At 44.0% G+C, this 23,349-nt stretch overlaps 1 protein-coding gene across 6 annotated transcripts; it reads left to right on the top strand.

Annotated features, from left to right (window-relative positions):
• Nucleotides 1-1,421: 1,421 nt before the first annotated feature.
• On the top strand, nt 1,422-23,349 carry macroh2a1 (macroH2A.1 histone). Of its 6 annotated transcripts, none has more exons than XM_028031234.1 (9): nt 1,422-2,364; nt 5,142-5,342; nt 5,819-5,925; nt 6,018-6,209; nt 6,892-6,996; nt 8,488-8,587; nt 15,903-15,992; nt 21,716-21,890; nt 22,006-23,349. In XM_028031234.1, the coding sequence occupies exons 2-9, from the start codon at nt 5,171-5,173 to the stop codon at nt 22,169-22,171; spliced, it is 1,107 nt and encodes a 368-aa protein (XP_027887035.1). In that variant the 5' UTR covers nt 1,422-2,364; nt 5,142-5,170; the 3' UTR covers nt 22,172-23,349. The 6 variants fall into 6 exon arrangements, with proteins under 6 accessions (XP_027887035.1, XP_027887036.1, XP_027887037.1 ...); XM_028031235.1 differs by having other exon boundaries at nt 1,422-2,372; XM_028031236.1 differs by lacking the exon at nt 1,422-2,364 and adding an exon at nt 2,404-2,511.

Here is a 23,349-nt window from a genome sequence, read left to right as displayed (position 1 = left end):
CCACTCGTGTCATTCCTACCGTACACCTCACCACCGTCTCACTGGCTGCGTTTTATGAACCTTAAATTGTCAAAATTGAAATTACAAAAATAAATTTGCTTAATGAAAAGACGCCAATTAAAAAAAAAACTCAAGTTTTTTGATAAAAAGTTTTTGTGTGAGGATTTTTCAGATGTATGGAAATAGATTTATGAGTCACATTTTCACTATCTGGATGTTACTACTGGCAGAAACGCAGAAGAAGACAACAGGAAGTGGAAGCAGGATGTTTTTTTTTCCTTATGTAGCTAGCTCCACCATAACTCTATAATTTATAACTTTTCTATAAAATGGCCGACTACACTTTCCTGAAAACGCTGCATAGCCACTCCCAAGTAGGCGGGGCTTGTGGCCAACTCTGATTGGCTGATAGATAATGAGCGCTAGTTGCTGAATCATAAATATATTTCATGGAACTGTTTACATCTTACTTACCCTACTTACCCTACTTACCCTAACCCTGATTTTTAATGCCTTATCGTGTGAGCAAGCATATTCATGTGTGATTTTGATTTAATTGTTAATTAATGGAAACTGTTGGTTTTTTACATTAACTGAACGTATTAGCTAGAAATGGAAACGCAGCTGGTTTGTTGGTCCTGCACATAATTCTGCTGATATTTCAATAAATGTATGTACTTCTTGAACATGTTCAAAACAAACATCAGGCCTTTTCCTGAAACCTTCCTCTGACCATCAGGTTCACAGCTACACCTACAATTATTCACCTCGTTAGGTTTAACTGCAAAATATATAAACTACAGTAGTTTGTGTGTTTCAGTAGCAAGCAGAACATCTTTTGGTTGTAATCAGATCTGAGTGATAATTTCTGACATTACAGAGGAATCTGAATGCTGAAACTTTCAGTCCCAGCAGATCTTCAGGTCGGATGACTGGTGGAGATAAACAAGAAATATATTCTGTTCAGGGGTTCAATGTTTTGGTAAAAATCTTGTTCAGTTCATTTTATTTAACTATATATGCTGTTCTTTCTTTCCTTTTTGTAATTTTTTTGTCAAGTTGGATGTTTTCAGCAAACCTAGTTGGGGTTGAATAATTTTAGCTGCATGTGTATTTCCCAATAGTTGCTATAGCAACCATGTTGTGAACTGATGGACCAACCACGTTAGTTTATAGTAGTTTTATTTTAAAATTGCATTTTGTGCGGTGTGTAGTTGATGGGAGTTAAACATGGTGAGACCCCTGGTGGACATCTGGTGTCACTACACCAGAATGCTGAGGAAGACTTGCTGTTTTTTCTTATTTTAAGATTTTATTATGTCTTTTGAAATTACATTCTTTAGGATATATTTAGATAATTACAGATCTGATCAGAAACAAAATATGCATTTAGTAATTACTTTTACAGATAAGTGTAACATTTAAAAATAATTAAACCTTTTCCTGATTCTAATTAGTCAACAAATGAGCTGTATGTTGCTTCTTTACTATTATTAAATAGCGGGACGTTTCTATAATATATCCCAATTTAATGCAGAAAATAAAATACAGAAATCATTGATTTTGGTCAAAGGAAAGTGCAACATTAGAGATCAGAGCTCAGCTGCAGGCGTGTTGTGGCTAAAGACCAGATAGCATGCTACAAAGTTAGGGCTGTTATGATCTCAATACCAATATTAGCATAGCTGCTAAAAAATGGTTTAGAAACATTTTTGTGTCGCTTTAAGACAAATTTTTTCAAATATTGATGCCAACACAGTCTGCCATAATGAGTCCTAAAAGCTCTAAAAGATAAACATCCTAATTATTTTATTAATTTTATTCAGTATCAGAAACTGTCCACTGGCAGCCGCATTAAAGCATCTGAAGTTTTCTTTATGAACCACTTAGGGACAGAAAACGTTGCTCTGACTTTTGACTTTGAACAGCGAAAGTTGAATGAGATTGAAATCACCTATCAGGGGAAATTCCTGCAGGAAATGAAATCTATATTTCCATAAAGCTTAACAGCAGAAGGAAGCGTTTTCTCCTGAGTTCAGGTGTTTCTCAGGGTTCAGGGGCCATTTAACCATGACGGCTCCAGGCTCAGTCCACACTGACCTTTGAACTGTCTTAGCTTTGGTGGGAGTCCCTGTTGCTTCTTCCTTCCTTCCTTCCACTCAACTTTCCAGTCTGTGGAGCCATTTTCCTGAGCACTGACCCTTTGAGGTTTACTTCCTTTGTGGATGGAGTCATGACCGTCAGTTGGACCGCTGTCCTGACCTGGTTCTGTTGGATTTTTCTGGGTCTGAACTTGGAAATTCCCCCTTAGGTCCAGAGAACCAGTGACTAGTGCAGTGTGTTGAGATATCAGCTCTTCCAAAGGTCATCAGGTTTTGACTTGTTTTTGTTTTAACAGATGAATCGTTACTCCGTCACGATGATTGCATTTCATTGCCCTGATAAGCAGCGGAGTGAGGGAGAAACTTTACCACTCAGACCCGAAATGTAGAGTTTGGTAACATGACGCTGGTGTGTTTCCGTGTGTTTTGTTTCAAAGTAAAGGTTTAAAGGGTTAAACGTTGAGCTTTCGCAGCTCCGGTCGCTCCGCGGGCAGCGCTGGCTGCCTCCGATATTCCGGCTCGCTGTGGATTGTGGGAGTCGGTGGGGGACACTGCCCAGGCTGGTTACCGGGAGAACTGGGAGAACTGGGAGCGGATTTGTTTTGACCCCGTACCTTGCTTTGTAAGTAACCCTCCGTGTCGCCTCGCTTCGTGTCTTTCATCGTCTCCTGTCGTCGGATGAGCGGGAATCTGCGCACCGAGCGGAGCCGTTGAGCTGCCATGTTTTTTCCTTCCCCCTCGCTGCCATGGAGGCCGAGCGCGGAGCCCGGGCTGCCGGAGCTGACAGGCAGGAAGGGGAGGGAAGGAGGAGCGGGGCAGCCGCCGCGGCTCTCCGCCGACCTGTAGCGGGGAAAACGCCGCTTTCATCGGCTGACAGCGGCGGTTATGCGATGAGCTGCGGCGCCGACGCCGAGTCGGGGCTTTAAAACGCCTCTTCGGAGCCGCCGGGCTGGTTGTTGACATACGGAAATGGATGTGAGCGGGGAGAGAAACCCACCTACACCTGGCCGCAGGAAGAAATGCCTCAACCAGCATATTTTTATATCTCCGCTGGAACTGACCTCCGTTACGCTAACCGTGTTTGATTCAGAGCAGAATAAAAAAATACAATAAAAAATAAAGAAGAAGAAGAAGCGTGGCCTATGGTGGCGGTAATTGATTCCCAGTGACAGACGAGATAATTGGAGTCTACATCTGGTGCAGAAACATTTAGTTATTACGCATTTCATGACATAATAAACGCGCTAAACTTTGATGAAGTTTGTTCCTAATTTAAAATGCATTAAATTATTCTTTAATGAACGAGCATTCCGGGCTCCATAATTCCATCTGTCATGAATAAAACATCTTTGCACAGGGAGCTGATGGTGATTGACATCTTCCTGCACAGTGAGGGCGACATTTAGGTTTCTTTTTAGCATGATGTTTCTGATATTAACAGAAAGCCTTTTGTGTATGTTGGGGAATCAGCTGGCAGCAGATTGGCCTCCTGTCACTTTGGGTTTGCTAACAGATCTGATGATCCCAGGTGGAAACACATCGTCTCTCTTTACTCAGTTTCATGTTGTTTTTAATCAACATGATTCAACCCCCACAGCAAAATGTCTCAGCATAAAATTTATGTTTCTGTAAAAGGTTTAGCTCAATAATCCACAAATAAATCAGTAGAACACATTAAACATCGGCCAAGATTAGATTTAGTTAACAGGACAAGGTAAAAGTTGAGGAGAAAGATCAATAATTTGTCCCATAAATGTCGTAAATATGAAATTTGCAACTGATACCAGATTTTGTTACCAGTTTCCGATCGTTGAATTTAGAGTTATTTTAGGTGAAAACTGTTTTTCCTCCAGAACTAAAATCAACAAAATAGTTTCTTACTACTTTTGTCATATTAAAAAATAAAGTCCTACCTACCATTGAATCATTTACAGAAACTTTCTCTGTGTCACAAAATTTTAACACATTAATTAATAAATGACAGAGTATCTCCTTTTCTCACTTACTAGACAATTAATAAGATTTACTTTATTTTCTCTTTACACACCTGGAAGAGAAAAATTGCACCGTATGAAGACAAAGATTAATGTTGAGAGGAAACGGCTCAGATTTACTGCAATGTGTTTATATGGGAACCAAACGGTGTGGAGCCGCCGCCGCTACACAGCTCTTCAGCCAGACAGATTCATTAAAAACAAACACAAACATCTTAGCATCTTATGTTAGCATTTAGCATGGTTAGCATCACTGGGTTTCTTCAAGGGAACAAACCAGAACAACTTTTTCAGAGCAGGTTTATCTTAAATATCAGTTTAAAAGCAGCAGCCCACACGTCTTCATAGAAAACTGTCTTCTAGAAGCGTTTTGTGTTTCCTCTGAGTTTATTTATGAAACATTTAATTGATACTGAAAAAGCAGAGTGTTCAGTCAGTAACAACTCCCACACTGACCAGTGAAACCTAAAGGATTGGGTGTGGTGCGTTCACTGATCAGAAAAAAAACATGGTATTTTAGTTTCCAATCGACCAATCACCAGCGAGGATCAATTAAGTGTGAAACCTGCTGAGTAACCAGAGCTGGGCAGCAACTCGTTACATTTACTAGGGTAAAGTCTAGTTAGCAGCATTTGTACTACGCTGTACTTTTTAATTTTACTTGAGTTAAATTTCTGGATTTTCTTCCGACTGAATGAAAATCAAACATGTTTTAACCAGAAACAGACTCAAACCTGCAGCTTCTGTTAAAGTTTAACATTTACTTACAGTTTTTTATTGAAAGAAACTGATTTGGAAAAATATTTGGTTATTTTTTACCTATATGAATTATTGTGATTTTTGTCCTTAAAATACCCAAATTTCCACTGAAGTTTATATTTTGGTCCATCTGATGATGTAATTTTTAAATATTAAATGATTGATAATTTGATCAGTTACTCAGCACTTGATCAAACTTTTCACCAAATACTTTCCTCCTCTCAGTTGAGTTTGATGCTCCTCTGTGTGTAACACGTTTCTCGTTTTGCCTCGTTTTCCTCTGCAGAGCCCAACGCCGGCGGCACTCTGAGCGCCATGTCGAGCCGAGGAGGAAAGAAAAAGACGACCAAGACGTCCCGGTCCACCAAGGCCGGCGTCATCTTCCCTGTGGGGCGCATGCTGCGCTACATCAAGAGGGGGCTGCCGAAATATCGCATCGGCGTGGGAGCGCCGGTCTACCTGGCCGCCGTCCTCGAGTACCTGACCGGTGAGCTGCACTGCTGAACAGGAAAGCATGGAAACTAGGGGTGCACCGATTTATCGGCCGGGCGACTGCCTTAATTTTCAATCGATACTTATATGTGAAGCGGATCTTATCTAAAATCAGCCGCTGACATCAGCTCATGTCCAAACCTTTGCGGCCATCAATAGTCGTCCTGCCGTTACCAACTCAGCAACTTTCTTGCTATATTTAGCGACATTTCAGACAAAACAAACTGGTATCAGCCAGAATCAGAATCAGCAGATCAGGCTTTTTAAAGATCGGTGATCGGCCAGAAAACTGCATTCACTGCATTGAGAGCAGTTTTAATCACTGTTCTCAATGTGTTACAGTCTTATTTTAGTTTGTGCACTCTAGTTAACAATTAATCGATTACTAAATTAGTTGACGATTATTTTAACAATCGATTGATGACGGTTAATCATTTCAGTTCTGCTGAAAATGTATGTTTCTGTATTTAGCTGAGATCTTGGAGCTGGCTGGCAATGCAGCGAGAGACAACAAAAAGGGCCGAGTGACGCCGCGGCACATCCTGCTGGCCATCGCCAACGACGAGGAGCTCAACCAGGTGAGCTGCAGCTGGACCTGCGCCGGACGGTTTGGGCTCCTCCTCTCAGCACCAGCGCGGCTGAAACCGTAGAGTTTGTCGTTCTGTGGCAGTTGCTGAAAGGCGTGACCATCGCAGCAGGCGGCGTTTTGCCCAACATCCACCCGGAGCTGCTGGCTAAGAAGCGAGGCGCCAAGGGGAAGCTGGAGACGCCGGTGTCGCCGGCGCCGGAGAAGAAACCCAAGACGGTGAAGAAGACTGCAGCGAAGAAACTGGGTGGGAAAAAGGCTGGAGGGAAAACCAAGGTGAGCCTGAAGCCGGCTGGGTTTTCAGCCACTGCGTCCCGTTGGCCGCAGGACTGTGGAACAGAAACGCACCGATTTCTGAAAGCTCCAATTTCTGGTTAAGAAGTTTTTGCGTTGGCCTGAGATGGTTTTTATTTTTTGGTTGAATCAATGTTGGTGTATTTAGCAAAACGGCAACAGAAACACTTTTGTCGCATCATGAGTCACATGATCAACAGGAAGTTACTACTGGCAGAAACCACGAAGAAGAAGACAGGAAGTGGTAGGAGGATGATGGCGCTGCTTGTTTTTTTTACTGATTTATCACATGAACAAACTTATTCACATGATTTTAATTTAGTTTCTTATTTAATGGAAACACACAAATTAATAAATAGTTTTTTTTACACTAGAAGAATATTGACTAAATGTTTTGAGCATATTTGAATCGGAAACGCAGCTCCAGTCACTGCACTCGGGTCATCTCCATTTTACTCATTATGCCACTGGTGGCACCACTTGGCTGGACCTCTGTTGAATTAGGTCAGTCAATTTTATCACTCATTTTATCTGAAATACTTTTGCAGAAATTAGCTTTGATCTTGAATTTAACTTGGTTTTTTGTAGATAGTTTGTTAAAAATCAAACTAAACATATTGTTCATTAACAATATGAACATTAAATATTGTTCATATTGTTGCAGAGAGGCGAGGTGAGCAAGTCGGCGTCGGCAGACAGCACAACGGAGGGATCTCTGGCCGACAGCTTCACCGTTCTCTCCACCAAGAGTCTCTTCCTGGGTCAAAAGGTCAGAAACCTAAACACATACACAGCATCAATGAATGACTTCACCATGAGGAGTTGTTCATATTTTTGCATTTTTCTTGATATTTTTTACAAATGTTGATATAAAGAGTTGTTAAAAACTCATCATTAATTCATGTGTTGTTTTGTTGCTAAAGGGAAGTTCAGAGATTATTTCTGGTTGATCAGAATAACTTTATTTATTATTTATCCTCTTTGCTAATTTGCTCTGACATAAATTATTACACAGTTTTCTAAATAAAACCAGTTAATTTAGGAAACGTTGAGTCTTCCTCTGTCCTGTTGGTTTCTGTCTCTTGCAGGTGATTTTCCTTCCTATAATCAGTCGTTTCATTTTGATGTTTTGTTGGTGACATAAAACCTTTAATGTCTTCGCTGATCGGCGCTGATTTGGTGTTAAGGTTGGAAATCTTTGAGGAATACCTTGAGATTTTGGTCCCATTAAAAAACGATGAAAATGCCAGCATGGTATTAATTTAAAGCAGATTTTCATCTGAAAGAAACCTTTGAACGTGTAAAATTGAATTCACACAGAACATTAACTTAACATACATATTTGAGTTAAATGCTTTATGTCCCATCATGCATCAGGATTTGTTTTGGTAAAACGTTTGGGGTTTAATTTAATGCGCATAGTTTTAGTTTCATATATGCTAAGCTAACAGTTAGCAGTCAGATAATTTATGATGATGAAAATGAAAGATGAGAATCAGGGAAATGTGGATTAATCCTAATTTAGGGACCTAATCTGAGCAGTTGGATCATTTATGTTACGGCTCTCAGTTCAAAACAAACTGATGAAGTCAGCAGCAATTATTAAAAAATTATTATTTTGATGATTAATCAGGAAACGTTGGCACATTCTGCAGATTTTTATTTGAACATTTAATATTAGAAATGTATTAAAAATGCAAATAAATAATTGTATTCTTTTTAAAATGATAATAATACACATTTTATTGTGTAGAAGTGAATAATTGTTTATTCTTTAGTTTTTAATGTTTGATTATTTGTAGTTAAAAAATGGACAAACTGTTTATTACAGTATAGAGCTGATCTGATGATTATTATTGATCAATAAATCGTTACACAGAGAAACGAGTTGAATGTGAGATTTTGAATTTGAACCCTGTGAATCTAAAAACCTGACAGTTTTTGGTGAAAATGTTAAAGTTTCAACTTAAAGCTAAATTGATCTGGTTTTGCTCCAGATTTCTGCGTTAATATTTCAGTAAAAATCGCTGGTCGATTACTGAATTAGTTGACGACTATTTGAATAATCGGATCAATCGTTTCCGTCCTAATCTCAGCTGGTTCATGCTTGGTATTATCGATGAAGGTTATTGATCAGTGATGGGTTTGGGCTGGCTCCAGAGCTTCAAGGTATTCCTGTGATCTGCAGAGTGCGTCTGGCGCTAACGCTCTGCCTCTTCATCGTTCTGCTCCTCTTCCTCCTGTGCATGCGCCTCCACAGCTCAACCTCATCCACAGCGAGGTCAGTAACTTGGCTGGCTTTGACGTGGACGGGGTCATCAACCCCACCAACGCCGACCTTGAGCTGAAAGATGACCTAGGTGAGACCCCCCCCCACCGGGCGATGTCAGACGGAGATCCTTGAACGTCCAGCAGATCGGCCTAGTCCAATCACGAGCAGCAGCTCAGCAGATCGGCCTAGTCCAATCACGAGCGTCCTCTGTCTAAAGATAACGTTCATCAATTGATTTAATTGGAGCATCAAAGGAAAATCTGAGTTTAAAGTTTGAATTTAACATTTTACAATTTTAGAAAAATATGACCATCCATCATCCATCCATCATCCATCCATCATCCATCCATCCATCCATCCATCCATCCATCCATCCATCATCCATCCATCCATCCTTCCATCCATCCATCCATCCATCCATCCATCCATCCATCATCCATCCATCCTTCCATCCATCCATCCATCCATCCATCCATCCATCCATCATCCATCCATCCATCCATCCATCCATCCATCCATCCATCCATCCATCCATCATCCATCCATCCATCCATCCATCCATCCATCCATCATCCATCCATCCTTCCATCCATCCATCCATCCATCCATCCATCCATCATCCATCCATCCTTCCATCCATCCATCCATCCATCCATCCATCCATCATCCATCCATCCATCCATCCATCCATCCATCCATCATCCATCCATCATCCATCCATCCATCCATCATCCATCCATCCTTCCATCCATCCATCCATCCATCCATCCATCCATCATCCATCCATCCATCCATCCTTCCATCCATCCATCCATCCATCCATCATCCATCCATCCTTCCATCCATCCATCCATCCATCCATCCATCCATCCATCCATCATCCATCCATCCTTCCATCCATCCATCCATCCATCCATCCATCCATCCATCCTTCCATCCATCCATCCATCCATCCATCCATCCATCCATCCATCCATCCATCCATCCATCCATCATCCATCCATCCATCCATCCATCCATCCATCCATCCATCCATCCATCATCCATCCATCCTTCCATCCATCCATCCACCCATCCTTCCATCCATCCATCCATCCATCCATCCTTCCATCCATCCATCCATCCATCCATCCATCCATCCATCCATCATCCATCCATCCTTCCATCCATCCATCCATCCATCCATCCATCCATCCATCCATCCATCATCCATCCATCCTTCCATCCATCCATCCATCCATCCATCCATCCATCCATCCATCCATCCATCCATCCATCCACCCATCCTTCCATCCATCCATCCATCCATCCATCCATCCATCCTTCCTTCCATCCATCCATCCATCCATCCATCCATCATCCATCCATCCGTTTTCTCTATATTTAGCTAATTTAAGTTTTTTATTTATATTCTTGTATAATTATTTTTTCTACTGTTATTCTTTTCTCTTTGATCAGAGTCAATCTGAATATATTTTGTTAATTTTTCACATGAAATGTGAAAAAATAAACATATTGATATAAAATAATTGTCTGTAAAACAGAAGCTGAGAAATTGATCAGATTATTAATCTGGTTTTATTGGAGGAAAATCTCCAGAAATATCAGAAGCTGCTTTTCCACCTTCAAGGATTTCCGTGGTGCCGTCGGTCTGCGTCCGGCTGAGCTGCGGTCCGGTCCGGTCCGGTCCAGATGCTGGTCCTGTCAGTCTGAGCTGCTGCGTCGCTCTCAGCTCCTTAAAATGCCGTTTTTCAGAATAAAATCCAGTTAATAGTAATTGGCTGCAGCCTGATTGACGGACCTCTCACCTGGAGCGCGATCGTTAAATCCAGGATTCACAGTTGGACAGAAAACTGGATTTTCCTAATTAAAACTCAAACATAAAGATCCTATTTGGTGTTTTGATCATCAACTTCCTGTTTCCTCTGATCCAGCTGTGGCTCCTGCTTCCTGTTTCGTCTCTAACCTGTCTCTTCTCAGCCAATCAGGAGCGCTCACCTGTCCATCTGTCCTCCTCTCATCACTCTACTCATCCCGTTGCCGGTTGCTCACTGTGTTCTTACCTCCATGTTGTTGCCTGTTGTCTGTCACCGTTGTCGTTTGTAGTTGCAAGTTGTCCAAGCCGACATTTCCGCGGTGGAGAGCGACGCAGTCGTTCACCCGACCAACTCGACTCTGTACTCAGGTGGTGAAGTAGGTAAAGGAAACCGACTGTCAGCTGCTGCTGCTCATGCGGACGCTTGCTGCTGCAGCCAGTGGACCAGCAGCTGCAGCACCAGCAGCTGCAGCACCAGCAGCTGCAGCACCAGCAGCTGCAGCACCAGCAGCTGCAGCACCAGCAGCTGCAGCAGCTTTGAGCCTTCAGTTTTCACTGGAGCTGCATTTTTACCGGATCTGGAAAAAACTTGTAACTTTTATGTTCTGAATCTAAGTTTATTATTAATGATTATATTTTAGGCCTGCCAGCAGTTATTAATCCATCCATCCATCCATCCATCTTCTTCCGCTTATCCGAGGTCGGGTCGCGGGGGTAGCAGCTTCAGAAGGGAGGCCCAGACTTCCCTCTCCCCAGCCACTTCTTCCAGCTCCTCCGGGGGAATCCCGAGGCGTTCCCAGGCCAGCCGAGAGACATAGTCTCTCCAGCGTGTCCTGGGTCTTCCCCGGGGCCTCCTCCCGGTGGGACGTGCCCGGAACACCTCACCAGGGAGGCGTCCAGGAGGCATCCTGACCAGATGCCCAAGCCACCTCAACTGGCTCCTCTCGATGTGAAGGAGCAGCGGCTCTACTCTGAGTCCCTCCCGGATGACTGAGCTTCTCACCCTATCTCTAAGGGAGAGCCCAGCCACCCTACGGAGAAAACCCATTTCGGCCGCTTGTATCCGCGATCTCGTTCTTTCGGTCATGACCCAAAGCTCATGACCATAGATGAGGGTGGGAACGTAGATCGACCGGTAAATCGAGAGCTTCGCTTTTTGGCTCAGCTCTCTCTTCACCACGACGGACCGGTACAGCGCCCGCTTGACAGCAGACGCTGCGCCAATCCGCCTGTCGATCTCCCGCTCCCTTCTTCCCCCATTCGTGAACAAGATCCCGAGATACTTAAACTCCTCCACTTGGGGCAGGACACCCCCCCTGATCCGGAGAAGGCACTCTACCCTTTTCCGGCTCAAGACCATGGCCTCGGATTTGGAGGCACTCATCCTCATCCCGGCCGCTTCACACTCGGCTGCGAACCGATCCAGCGAGAGCTGCAGATCACGATCTGATGAAGCCAAAAGGACCACATCGTCTGCGAAAAGCAGAGATGAGATCCTAAGGCCACCAAATCGGATCCTCTCAACACCTTGGCTGCGCCTAGAAATTCTGTCCATGAAAGTGATGAACAGAATCGGTGACAAAGGGCAGCCCTGGCGGAGTCCAACTCTCACCGGAAACGAGCCCGACTTACTGCCGGCAATGCGGACCAGACTCTGACACCGGTCATACAGGGACCTGACAGCCCGTATCAAAGGGCCCGGTACCCCATACTCCCGGAGAACCCCCCACAGGGCTCCCCGAGGGACACGGTCGAACGCCTTCTCCAAGTCCACAAAACACATGTAGACTGGTTGGGCGAACTCCCATGCACCCTCCAGGACCCTGCTGAGGGTGTAGAGCTGGTCCAGTGTTCCACGACCAGGACGAAAACCACACTGCTCTTCCTGAATCCGAGGTTCGACTATCCGACGGACCCTCCTCTCCAGGACCCCTGAATAGACCTTGCCAGGGAGGCTTAAGAGTGTGACCCCTCTATAATTGGAGCACACCCTCCGGTCCCCCTTTTTGAACAGGGGGACCACCACCCCAGTCTGCCAATCCAGGGGAACTGCCCCCGATGTCCATGCGATATTGCAGAGTCGCGTCAACCAACACAACCCTACAACATCCAGAGCCTTAAGGAACTCCGGGCGGATCTCATCCACCCCCGGGGCCTTGCCACCGAGGAGCTTTTTAACCACCTCGGCGACCTCGCCCCCAGAGATTGGAGAGCCCAACCCAGAGTCCCCAGGCTCCGCTTCCTCAGTGGAAGGCATGTTGGTGGGATTGAGGAGGTCTTCGAAGTACTCTGCCCACCGGCCCACAACGTCCCGAGTAGAGGTCAGCAGCACACCATCCCCACTATAAACAGTGTTGGTGCTGCACCGCTTCCCCCCCGAGACGCCGGATGGTGGACCAGAATCGCCTCGAAGCCGTGCGGAAGTCTTTCTCCATGGCCTCTCCAAACTCCTCCCACGCCCGAGTTTTTGCCTCAGCAACCACCCGAGCCGCATGCCGCTTCGCCCGCCGGTACCCATCAGCTGCTTCCGGAGTCCCACAGGCCAAAAAGGCCCGATAGGACTCCTTCAGCCTGACGGCATCCCTCACCGAAGGTGTCCACCAACGGGTTCGAGAGTTGCCGCCGCGACAGGCACCGACAACCTTGCGGCCACAGCTCCGATCGGCCGCCTCGACAATGGAGGCACGGAACACGGTCCACTCAGACTCCATGTCCCCCACCTCCCCCGGGACGTGTTCGAAGTTTTGCTGGAGATGGGAGTTAAAGCTCCGTCTCACAGGGGATTCCGCCAGACGTTCCCAGCAGACCCTCACAACACGTTTGGGCCTGCCAGGTCTGACCGGCTTTCGCCCCCACCACCGGAGCCAACTCACCACCAGGTAGTGGTCAGTGGACAGCTCCGCACCTCTCTTCACCCGAGTGTCCAAGACATATGGCCGCAGATCCGATGAAACGATGACAAAGTCGATCATCGAACTGCGGCCTAGGGTGTCCTGGTGCCAAGTGCACATATGGACACCCTTATGCTTGAACATGGTGTTCGTTATGGACAATCCATGGCGAGCACAGAAGTCCAGCAACAGAACACCGCTCGAGTTCAGGTCGGGTGGGCCGTTCCTCCCAACCACGCCCCTCCAGGTCTCACTGTCGTTGCCCACGTGAGCGTTGAAGTCCCCCAGCAGAACAAGGGAGTCCCCAGGAGGAGCACTCTCCAGTACCCCCTCTAAGGACTCCAAAAAGGGTGGGTAATCTGAACTGTCGTTCGGCCCGTAAGCACAAACGACAGTCAGAACCCGTCCCCCCACCCGTAGGCGGAGGGATGCTACCCTCTCGTTCACCGGGGTAAACCCCAACGTACAGGCGCCGAGATGGGGAGCAACAAGTATGCCCACTCCTGCCCGACGTCTCTCTCCCTGGGCAACTCCAGAGTGGAAGTATGTCCAGCCCCTCTCAAGGAGACTGGTTCCAGAACCAGAGCCATGCGTCGAGGTGAGACCGACTATTTCTAGCCGGAACCTCTCAACCTCACGCACTAGCTCCGGCTCCTTCCCCACCAGAGAGGTGACATTCCACGTCCCAAGAGCCAGTTTCTGCAACCGAGGATCGGACCGCCAGGGTCCCCTCCCTTGGCCGCCACCCATCACACAGTGCACCCGACCCCTTTGGCCCCTCCCACGGGTGGTGGGCCCATGGGAGGGGGGGCCCATGTTTCCTCTTCGGGCTGAGCCCGGCCGGGCTCCATGGGTAAAAGCCCGGCCACCAGACGCTCGCCATCGTGCCCCCCCTCCAGGCCTGGCTCCAGAGTGGGGCCCCGGTGACCCGCGTCCGGGCGAGGGAACACCAAGTCCAAGGTTTTCTTTCATCATTGGGGTCTTCGGGCTGCACTTTGTCTGGTCCCTCACCTAGGACCTGTCTGCCTTGGGTGACCCTACCAGGGGCATGAAGCCCCAGACAGCATAGCTCCTAGGATCATTGGGACACTCAAACCCCTCCACCACGATAAGGTGGCAGCCCATGGAGGAGCCCAGTTATTAATCTATCAGTTATTCTGATCACATTTTGTACATTTTCTGCTGCTTCTAAAAACAGGACAAACACTTAAAAACATTCAGCTGTTTTTTGTCAGTAAATTCATGTTTTATCTGGAAAATGAGCTTTTTCAAAAACCTCCAGAAAATCACCAAGCACAACTGCTGCCCGTTGCCTAGCAACCCCAGCAGAGCTCCGCCACCTGTTACCTAGCAACTCAGGTCATTGTGTAGATAGGCATTTGTTCTTCATAACTCACCTGGTTAAACAAAGATAAAATAAAAATGGCGCCCCCATTTCTACAGGATTATTGTTGCAGTTTTTATTTGTGTTTATTATTTATTCTGATCCAACTCTGGACGCTTCCTTAAGCTGCTCTAATAAAACCTCAACGTTTCCTGCAGGTTTTATCTATAATTTCTTTAAATGAGTCAAAACAATAAATAACTCTGAGGTTCCTGAAATTCAGGTTTTATTTGATCATCATCATCATGTTGCTGCAGCTGCTGCTGCTGCTGCAGCTTGTCTTGTCCCCCATGACTGCAGCATCGACGTCCTGAGCTGTCTCACCTCATGTGACCTTTGACCTCTCTAACCAGGCTGCCAATAGGCAGTTTTAGTTTCTCTGAAGATTCAGAGCGTCTCCATCGTTTTGTTTCCAGTCGCTGAATTTAAAGAGATTTTTTCTAACTACATTTTATTACAAAAATAAAATCAAACCGCTTTTAATATTTCAACTGAATTGTTGAATGTCTTGCAACAAAATATTCACATTCTTGGGTTTTATTCAGTTTGTGACGTTGAAACTTCAGTGGATTTTCCTGACAGACCAACAGAATCACTGCAAACTGGGAGAAAAATAAAACTTCATTTGTGAAGGTTTTTCTAAAAAGTGTGGCAGGAATTAGTCTTCAGGTCGCCACCTTTCTTCTGTGACACAGAAATGCTTGTCTCATTCTGATTGGGTTAACATCGGGGCTTTGACTGGACCGTTCTGATGGATAATACGCTTTGAGAAACTGTCAGCCTCTCGCCTGCTTCACTCATTCAGGATCGACTGGAAACAAACGTCAGGAAGGAAAGATTAAAATCATAATCAACAGTTTGATTTCGATTCTCTAACAAGCTGAAAGCAGCTGCATTTTATTTATACGTATCAGAGTAAAGGGGTGTAAAACAAAGCAGAGCAGACTGTGAGAATTTATTTTTTGCAAAAACAAAAATTAATACTGCACAATTTTATGTAGATTTTTGTTGATTACATAAAATCCCCAAAGCTTTTCCTGGAGTTTGTGATGAAAAAGTTAAAACATTTTAGTTTGAGTTTCAGTAAATCTGAATCAACTCAGTTAAAAAATAAAACTGGGCTTTTATTCCCTAACTGAACCTTCTGGACTTTAACTTAAATCTTTGCTCTTTGTTAAAGTGACGCTGCTGAGTTTCTGCCTCCCTCGTGTCGTCCTGCCCGCCTGTCTGTCTGCATGACCTTTGACCCTCCACCTCGCTTCCTGCCGTCCGTGTTTTTATCCAGGATTTATTCTCTGCTCTCGGCCTGCAGGCTCTGCTCTGGAGAAGAAAGGAGGGAAGGATTTCACCGAGGCGCTGCAGGAGCTGAAGAAGAAGAACGGCCCCCTGGAGGTGGCTGGAGGTACTGCAGCGAGTTCATTCAAAACATGAACGTTCATTTTCACCAAAAGACCTGAAACTTTGACATTAATCTCAGAAAATCTCTGAAAAAAAACAAACAAACCAAAACAATGACATTTCTGTTTGAAAAGTCAAAAATTAGCTAGAAAAATAAATCTGAAAAAAATAGAAGAATTCTGAAAGCAATTTCTGAATTTAAGAATTTGATCTCAAATGTTCTATAAAAAAAAGAAAAAAGATCAGCTTGAAAAAAATAATCTCAGAAATTTACTAGAAAAAACTCGGAAATTTGTGATTTTTTAAATCTTATTTTTGGTGGAAATGTATTAATTTTTTCTGTTTCTGACTCTAACAGACTGTAAACTTTAGTTCAGCTTTTCTTTTCCCAGATAGAAATAAATTAATCAGCTGTTTGTTGTTTTACCTTTAAAAATAAAATTAGTAGTTTATTGGCTTTTTTTCTTTCTTAATGTTAAAGGACCAGAACGAATTAAACCCATGAATCTGAAACCGGTTTGGATCTGAAACCGGATTGGATCTGAAACCGGATTGGATCTGAAACTGGTTTGGATCTGAAACTGGTTTGGATTCATGTCTGAACAGGGCTGAAAAATAAAATCTGATATTTTTCAAATCAGATTTGATTTCTGGTTTTAACCTTTTTTTTCCTTTGAAAAGAAATAACAAATAACAGAAAATATTGTAAAAGTGTTTTTTGTTTTAATCATCCCTTCTGCGGATCATCAGGGCCGGCTGATCCAGTCCCAGTTCCACCAGTTCAGCCCAGAATCCCAGTCCAACCCCAGTGTGACCTCTTGACCTCTGCTCAGCCACAGATGTGCTGAGAAACGATCATGAACTTCGCCTGGATGTTCAGAATAATTGATCAGCTCAGACATTTCCTGGGATTCTTAATTATGGAAACTGGATTATTTCAAGTTATTTTCAGCTTCCCTGTTGCGTATTTAGCCGCTCCGTTAAGTTCTGGAGAACCTTCGGCCTTTGTGAGGCTGATCCAGTGAATCCCTCTGGACTTTGTTGGAGCGAGGCCGTGTTTCTCTCCAGAGATGTCGGCTGTAGGTCCAACAGTTTGTCTGATCCTGGCAGATGGTTTCACCTCGTTACCTCGCTGAAATCAGCCGCCGGAGACGCTAATGATGGGATTTCTGCTGCTACGCCGCCTCTCCTCATGGCTCCAGCAGTCCTGGCTCTCTGCTTCTCCCCATGCTGATGTACGGGAGGGAAAAGCTGCCAAAAAGTTTATAGTCTTCCCTTTGATAGGAGGATTAGGCTCCTTTTCTGGTTCCTTTTGGCGAGGCAGTAACGGACCTCTTAATGAGGACTGGCTTCAGTCCAACGTCTGCTTCAGAGACCAGAAGGAGCCGTTTTAGGGCGTCATGCATGCAAGATCCCAGCTTCCTGTTGGAGGGCAAAACGCTGCTGCTAACAACAGCTAGCTTTGGTTTTAGCTGTCAAGTTGTCAACATAAAGCACTAAATCTTAAAAGTACGGCTGATATACTAAATAATACAGATGGAATGCTTTGCTATATATACTGTATATTGTCAATAATACAACAATTAGATAAGGTTAGGAAAAAGTTTTGATTTAAAAAATAATGAGGGAGGGAAGTAGGTCAGCTATGCTAGCTTGACTATGATAACTAACATTTAGATGTGCTGCAGAATTCTGTGCATCTCAGTTCAGCTAAAAAATAAACACCAACCCTGACAGATCATCAGAAGAGAAGGTGTTTAAATTAGCTAATCTACCACCAATCTGTTAGCTTAGCTACTAGCAGCGGTAGCTAGTCTGCCACAGCGATCATTATTAATAATCACAAAATAAACATGGAGCCTGAAAACATAAAACTGGATCAGACTGAACGTTCTGCTCTCTCTCTGTGTTTAAATGTTTGAGTGTTTTTCCTGAAACATAAAGTGATGTGGTTGTCAGTTGCTATGGCAACAAGTCTGTGTGTAGCATAGCCGACAGAGTGTGAGAAAAAAGTGGAATGCTAGTGGTTTTTAGCTCTTCTATTGTTCTTCTGCCTTATTTTTCCGGTTGTGGCTCAGTGACTGATTTACTAACAGTTTGGTCTGCAGGTTGATTTAACGGTTCTACTGAGACTGAAATGTTGTGGATGGAAAGGAAAAGAATCATCTTTTCAGTCCAGCGTTGTTCGCATGCTGGAGATTTCTGGATATAAACAATAAGATTCTGCGGCTCTATAAAATGTTTTTATACTTTAATATTGTAAAATGTTTGAGGAAAACGTGTGCAGAATAATTTGTGTTTTCTCTTAGGAACAGTAAAGTGACAGAACTCTGAAGTGACTTTTACACTCTGGCAGGTTTTAGAGGAAATGTGTTTTCTTTGAGCAGAGCGAAGCGAAGCTGTTAAAGTGACAGAAGGAGAATGGCTGCGGCTCGGTGGACCACACACTCAGACCTGCTGCTGGGTGAAGCGTCTCCATCTTCTCTGGGTTTTGACCATCTGGAAATGAGCTGCGGCTCGGCGCTGCCTGCAGATCCTCACACGCGTTCTGCTGCCTAATGAACTCCGACTGAAGCCTCTCACTGCAGAGTGTCCGGCTCTGGCTGAGCTTCACGTTTTGCAGCTGCTGGACTGATGGAGGCCTTCACTCCTCATCCTCAGATCCTGGAGAGCAGACTGTAACGCTTTGGGCCAACCAGCTTAAGCTGCTGCAGATTTCCCACTTATTTTCATTCCAAAGAAAAGTTGTCATTTAGTGTCTTACGTCTCCAAACTGGATGAGATAATGAAGCTTTTCAAGCTGATGAACAAAAACGGAGCTGAATCGTTACAGATGTGAGAAAGTTTCTGCAAACATTTAAAAAAGTTTTTAACAAACATGTCCGTTCAAAATAATAATAATAATAATAATAATAGTGATATTCTATTTATCTGTAGGAGCTGTTGTTGCGTAACCTCCCCCCCCTCCTCCTTTCTCTACTCTCTCACTCTCGTACTTCCTCTTCTGAGAGGGGAGATGTGCTACCAGCTCTCCGTCTAACGGGTCCGTTGAGTTTCCTAAATCTGCTGGGATTTACCCTGTCCAGAACTGAAGTAAACTCTGTTTAAGCTGGTTTCGAGAAACGATTCGCCTGGTTATCTGACGGCCTACATCCAGGTGTCCCACCCTTCTTCCCCCTGTGAATTAGCCAGACTGAGCAGCCTACAGCCAACTAGTTTCACAGAGCACACCTGTTAACGGTCGCTCGTTCTCTATTTTACAACTTGCATTTGTTATTGAACCAGGTAGGTTTTAGTGACTCGGGCGAGTCCCAAGGATGATGTTTTACATTTGGGCTACCAGCAACCTAAAAACATTTTCCACTTTTTCCTCTCCAGAATCAAACATCACAGCTATTTTACAACCATCAAAGAACTTTAAGGTGACTCATTAACTGAATGTCCACAACATCTTTAGATTTTCTTTATGCTAAATATTTTATTAGTAAGGCATTTTTGCAAGGGTCAGTACAGCTTAATTCAGTAGCAGAAATAATCAAATAAGTAAAATCAATCATCTAGTCTATCTTTCCCTACTGCTGATACTGAGTACTAAAAAAGGGAACCTTTGAGAGAGACGGACGGAGTTTGGCGTTTCGAACCCCAGACCTGGCTTGATGATGAAGAAGGTGCTGCAGCAGGAGGAGGAAGTTGATCGACGAAGGCCAGGATCTCTGTAGGTCCGATGAACTTCTTCTCCGCATGGATGCTGAGGTCACACAGGACTTGGTGCTGGCAGGAAAAAAGGCACCAGTTCTTCTTCCTTGTCTTTGTCTTCATCTTTGTCTTTGGGGTCTGAACCCAGCCGATGAGAGAAGTGCGATTCGAAGCCACAGATTGTGGGCCAGACGGGTTGGTCTCCATGTGCAGGACAGTCTTCGGCTCCGTGGCCCCGGCTCTTCTTCAGCTGCAGAGTTCTTTGTCCATCTCGATCTTGGCTCGAAGCTGCCCGGAGGATCCAACGAACGGTTCCTCTTTTGCACCCACCTTATATAGGGTTTCATTGGCTGTCTGCTTAGACAGATGATCTCATATCCGTCACTGTCTTACAGACATTATGTCCTGATGTCTGAGCTAATGTCTCAGGGTTGCTCAACCTCCTGTGTCCATTGCCTGAAACGTTTACGTTGTTCAATCTGTTTCTAAATAAGGCGCTGATCATCTCTGTTCTCTTGTTAGTTCTCCTGTGTCCCTTGCCTGCACAACCTTTCACCTACCATCTACCTCCAACATATCAGTGATGTTTAATTGCAGTTACACCTTTTTACACCATTTCAAGTTTAATGTCAAAATCACATTTATATCACATTTATTTTCTTTAGCTTCTCTGATTTAGCATTCATTTATGATTTTATAACCATAACTTATTAATTATACTTATTATAATCTTAATGTGAGTTATTACAGATGTTTTCTGAAAAGAAACCAAGAATAATCCATGATTCTAATTATTTTATACCAAAGTTACAGTTACTTGTTTTTCTTGTAAGTGTTCCCACAAATGTATGTGTAAGTATTATTACAAGTAAATCAATATTAATATAAGTATTTTACTTTGAATCTTATCCAATTATTAATAATGTTTAGATTTCATTCTTTAAAACGTTCATGCTTTAAACTAAGGAATAGTCTCAGCTATTTTTATAAATCTGCAGGCTGGAAACTTCCTCTTTTTCCAGGAAACCTGCTTTTCCTGTTTCATGAATCTCTCTGACTGACTATGATTTCTTATGATTAGATAGAAAAAAGTAGAATTAAAGCAAAGTTTGCATGAGACAAAAACAACACACACAACTAGATTTATTTTATTGACACTTAAGTCTAATGTTGGGCCTTGATATCACTTGAGTGATTCATTTTAAAGATAACTTTATTTATTATTACTGTTAAACTAAAATCTCCAGCATGGGGAAGTGGGATGAGCTTGGATTTTCTTGACAGAGCTTATAGGTCCCAGGTCATCTACACTAAAAGTTACACTAAAACCCTTAGCGGAGATTCCTGTAGCAGGTTAGCATCGGTCTCTGGCCTAAACAAAACCTGTTCATCACATATTTTACACCAAATCATTTGAACTGTTTCAGGGTCTCTGTCACTTTAAATCCAAACCAGCTGCTGCTGGCCACGCCCCCAACTCATCCTTTACTCGCACAAGAAAACGGCTGCAAACAAATGCTAAATTATACAACTGTACACCTTTGCAGAGCATTAGTGGAGCGTCCTGCAAAACCAACCAGAATGCAGCAAGTTAACAGTAAAACTCATGTCTTTTCCAGCAGCCATTGTACAGCGAGAAAACCAGCTGACCAAACGGTGGAGATCAGTTGGGGTTGTTAGGCAACGGGCTGGCGTTGCTAGGTAACAGCGTGGCGTCTGCCGATTGCGACTGGAACGTTTGGAGGTTTCTGAATCGGCTCGTTTTCCAACAAAACATGAAGTTGCTGCCAAAAAACAGTTGAATGATTTTTTACTATATTTTATTTATTTAGTCTGTTTTTTAGAAACAGTTCAAACCCAAACAGAAAAACAAAAACTTGCAAAGTCTGAATTTAGCACATCAGTTCCCCTTAAATAATCTTTTACTTTGGCGTCTTGATCTCCAGTTTGAACTGTGAACCAACAATTCGAGTCAAACAGTTTCGGCGTTTCGCTGCAGATGTAACTTCCTGTGTCTGGTTCTCCTCTCAGCCCTTCTGACCGGTGGATTCGGTCTGCCCGCCAAGTACGTGATCCACTGCAACAGTCCAGGCTGGGGCTCCGAGAAATGCGAGGAGATGCTGGAGAAGACGGTGAAGAACTGCCTGGCGCTGGCAGACGAGAAGAAACTCAAGTCTGTGGCCTTCCCCTCCATCGGCAGCGGACGGTAGGAACCCAGAGCCTGTTGATTAGTTTGTGTTTATTTGCAGTCTGAGTTTTATTAATGTTCATTTTGTTTGTAATATGTCCTCTGCAGTTTTGATGTTGTGATTTTTCTGCAGGAACGGTTTCCCCAAGCAGACGGCGGCCCAGCTGATCCTCAAGGCCATCTCCAGCTACTTCGTGGCCACCATGTCTTCCACCATCAAGACGGTCTACTTCGTTCTGTTCGACAGCGAGAGCATCGGCATCTACGTCCAGGAAATGGCCAAACTGGAAACCAGTTAGAGGACTGGCCGCTCGCTCTGCTCGTCCCTCTGCTTTCTGTTTTCTGTTGGAGAGAGAAAATGAAGAAAATCACAAGAAGAAGAAGTAGAAGTGTAAAGGCCGGGAACTTGGTTTTTGCATCATGTTTGTATGTTTACTCTATAGTTTTATTCCTTATTTTCTCGTCACCTCTGGTGTTTAACTGTAATGTAGCTTTTTCTTTCTAAGATCTTTTTACTCAGACAGTGCAGCACAAAACGAATCCAACAATTCCCATTTAGTTTTCAGAATATATATATAAATCCAGTAAAATGGGAGCGGTGCTGCGCCGCGCCGCGCCGCGCGGGCGGTTTGGACGATACGGGTCGGTGCATGAGGCAGTAAAAACGGCTCTTCCTGTTGAGCTCGGTTCACTTTAACTGTGTCGTAGTTTTGGGTTTGGAGCGTCTGTCGTACTGTAAAAAGAAAACGGTAAAGATTTGTTCCGTCTTTAGGAGACTCCAGTATCGTGTTCTAGAACCAGTTCTTGTGTTGTGTGTTGCTAATTTCACTTTTCTTGCCTTTTGTTTAGACAGGCAAAGTATTTTCTCTGTGCACTGCAAAAACGTAGAAAGTTGTTCCAAGCAGCGTAAATTCATCCGTTTCTGGCTGAAAACTGGAGGTTTTTGCAGAACGCCTTTTGTTTCTCTTCGTGTTCCTATAAGTGTTCATATAGATAGGAGTGTTTGTGAAACATTATGGACAAATATTAAACTGTAACAGAATTTTATTTGTTTTAATTTCCCGTGATTATAAAATGGCACAAAGAGTTGGAAGAAAAAAAGTCGTGTAAGATTGTTTTGTGTGTGTGTTCCTCTTTTTGTTGTTTTTGTTAAGCCATAAAAGATATTACTGCTGGAACCGGAGGCTGTTGCTGTTGGCTCGGCCGCCGCCAGGGGGCGCTCTGTCCCCAGACATGGGGCCGGTCTTGTCAGCCATGTTTGTTTTCCTCAGCAGCGCAGATGGATCAGATTTGAGCGGATTGGGAACGAAGGACGTCAGACGTGCAGGTCTGCATTTGGACTTTTCAGCAGCTTGACTTTCTTATGAGAAGATAAAAATTGTTAAACGCTTTCTAAAGAATTGCTACAGTCTGATTATACAAAAAGATTTAAAAGGTCTGTATTCACTCCAGTAATAAAAACCCTTTAAAAACGTCA

This window comes from Xiphophorus couchianus, chromosome 11 (genome assembly GCF_001444195.1).
Source record: "Xiphophorus couchianus chromosome 11, X_couchianus-1.0, whole genome shotgun sequence".
In the NCBI taxonomy this organism is placed as follows: domain Eukaryota; kingdom Metazoa; phylum Chordata; class Actinopteri; order Cyprinodontiformes; family Poeciliidae; genus Xiphophorus; species Xiphophorus couchianus.
This window is presented reverse-complemented; position numbering and strand designations above follow the sequence as displayed.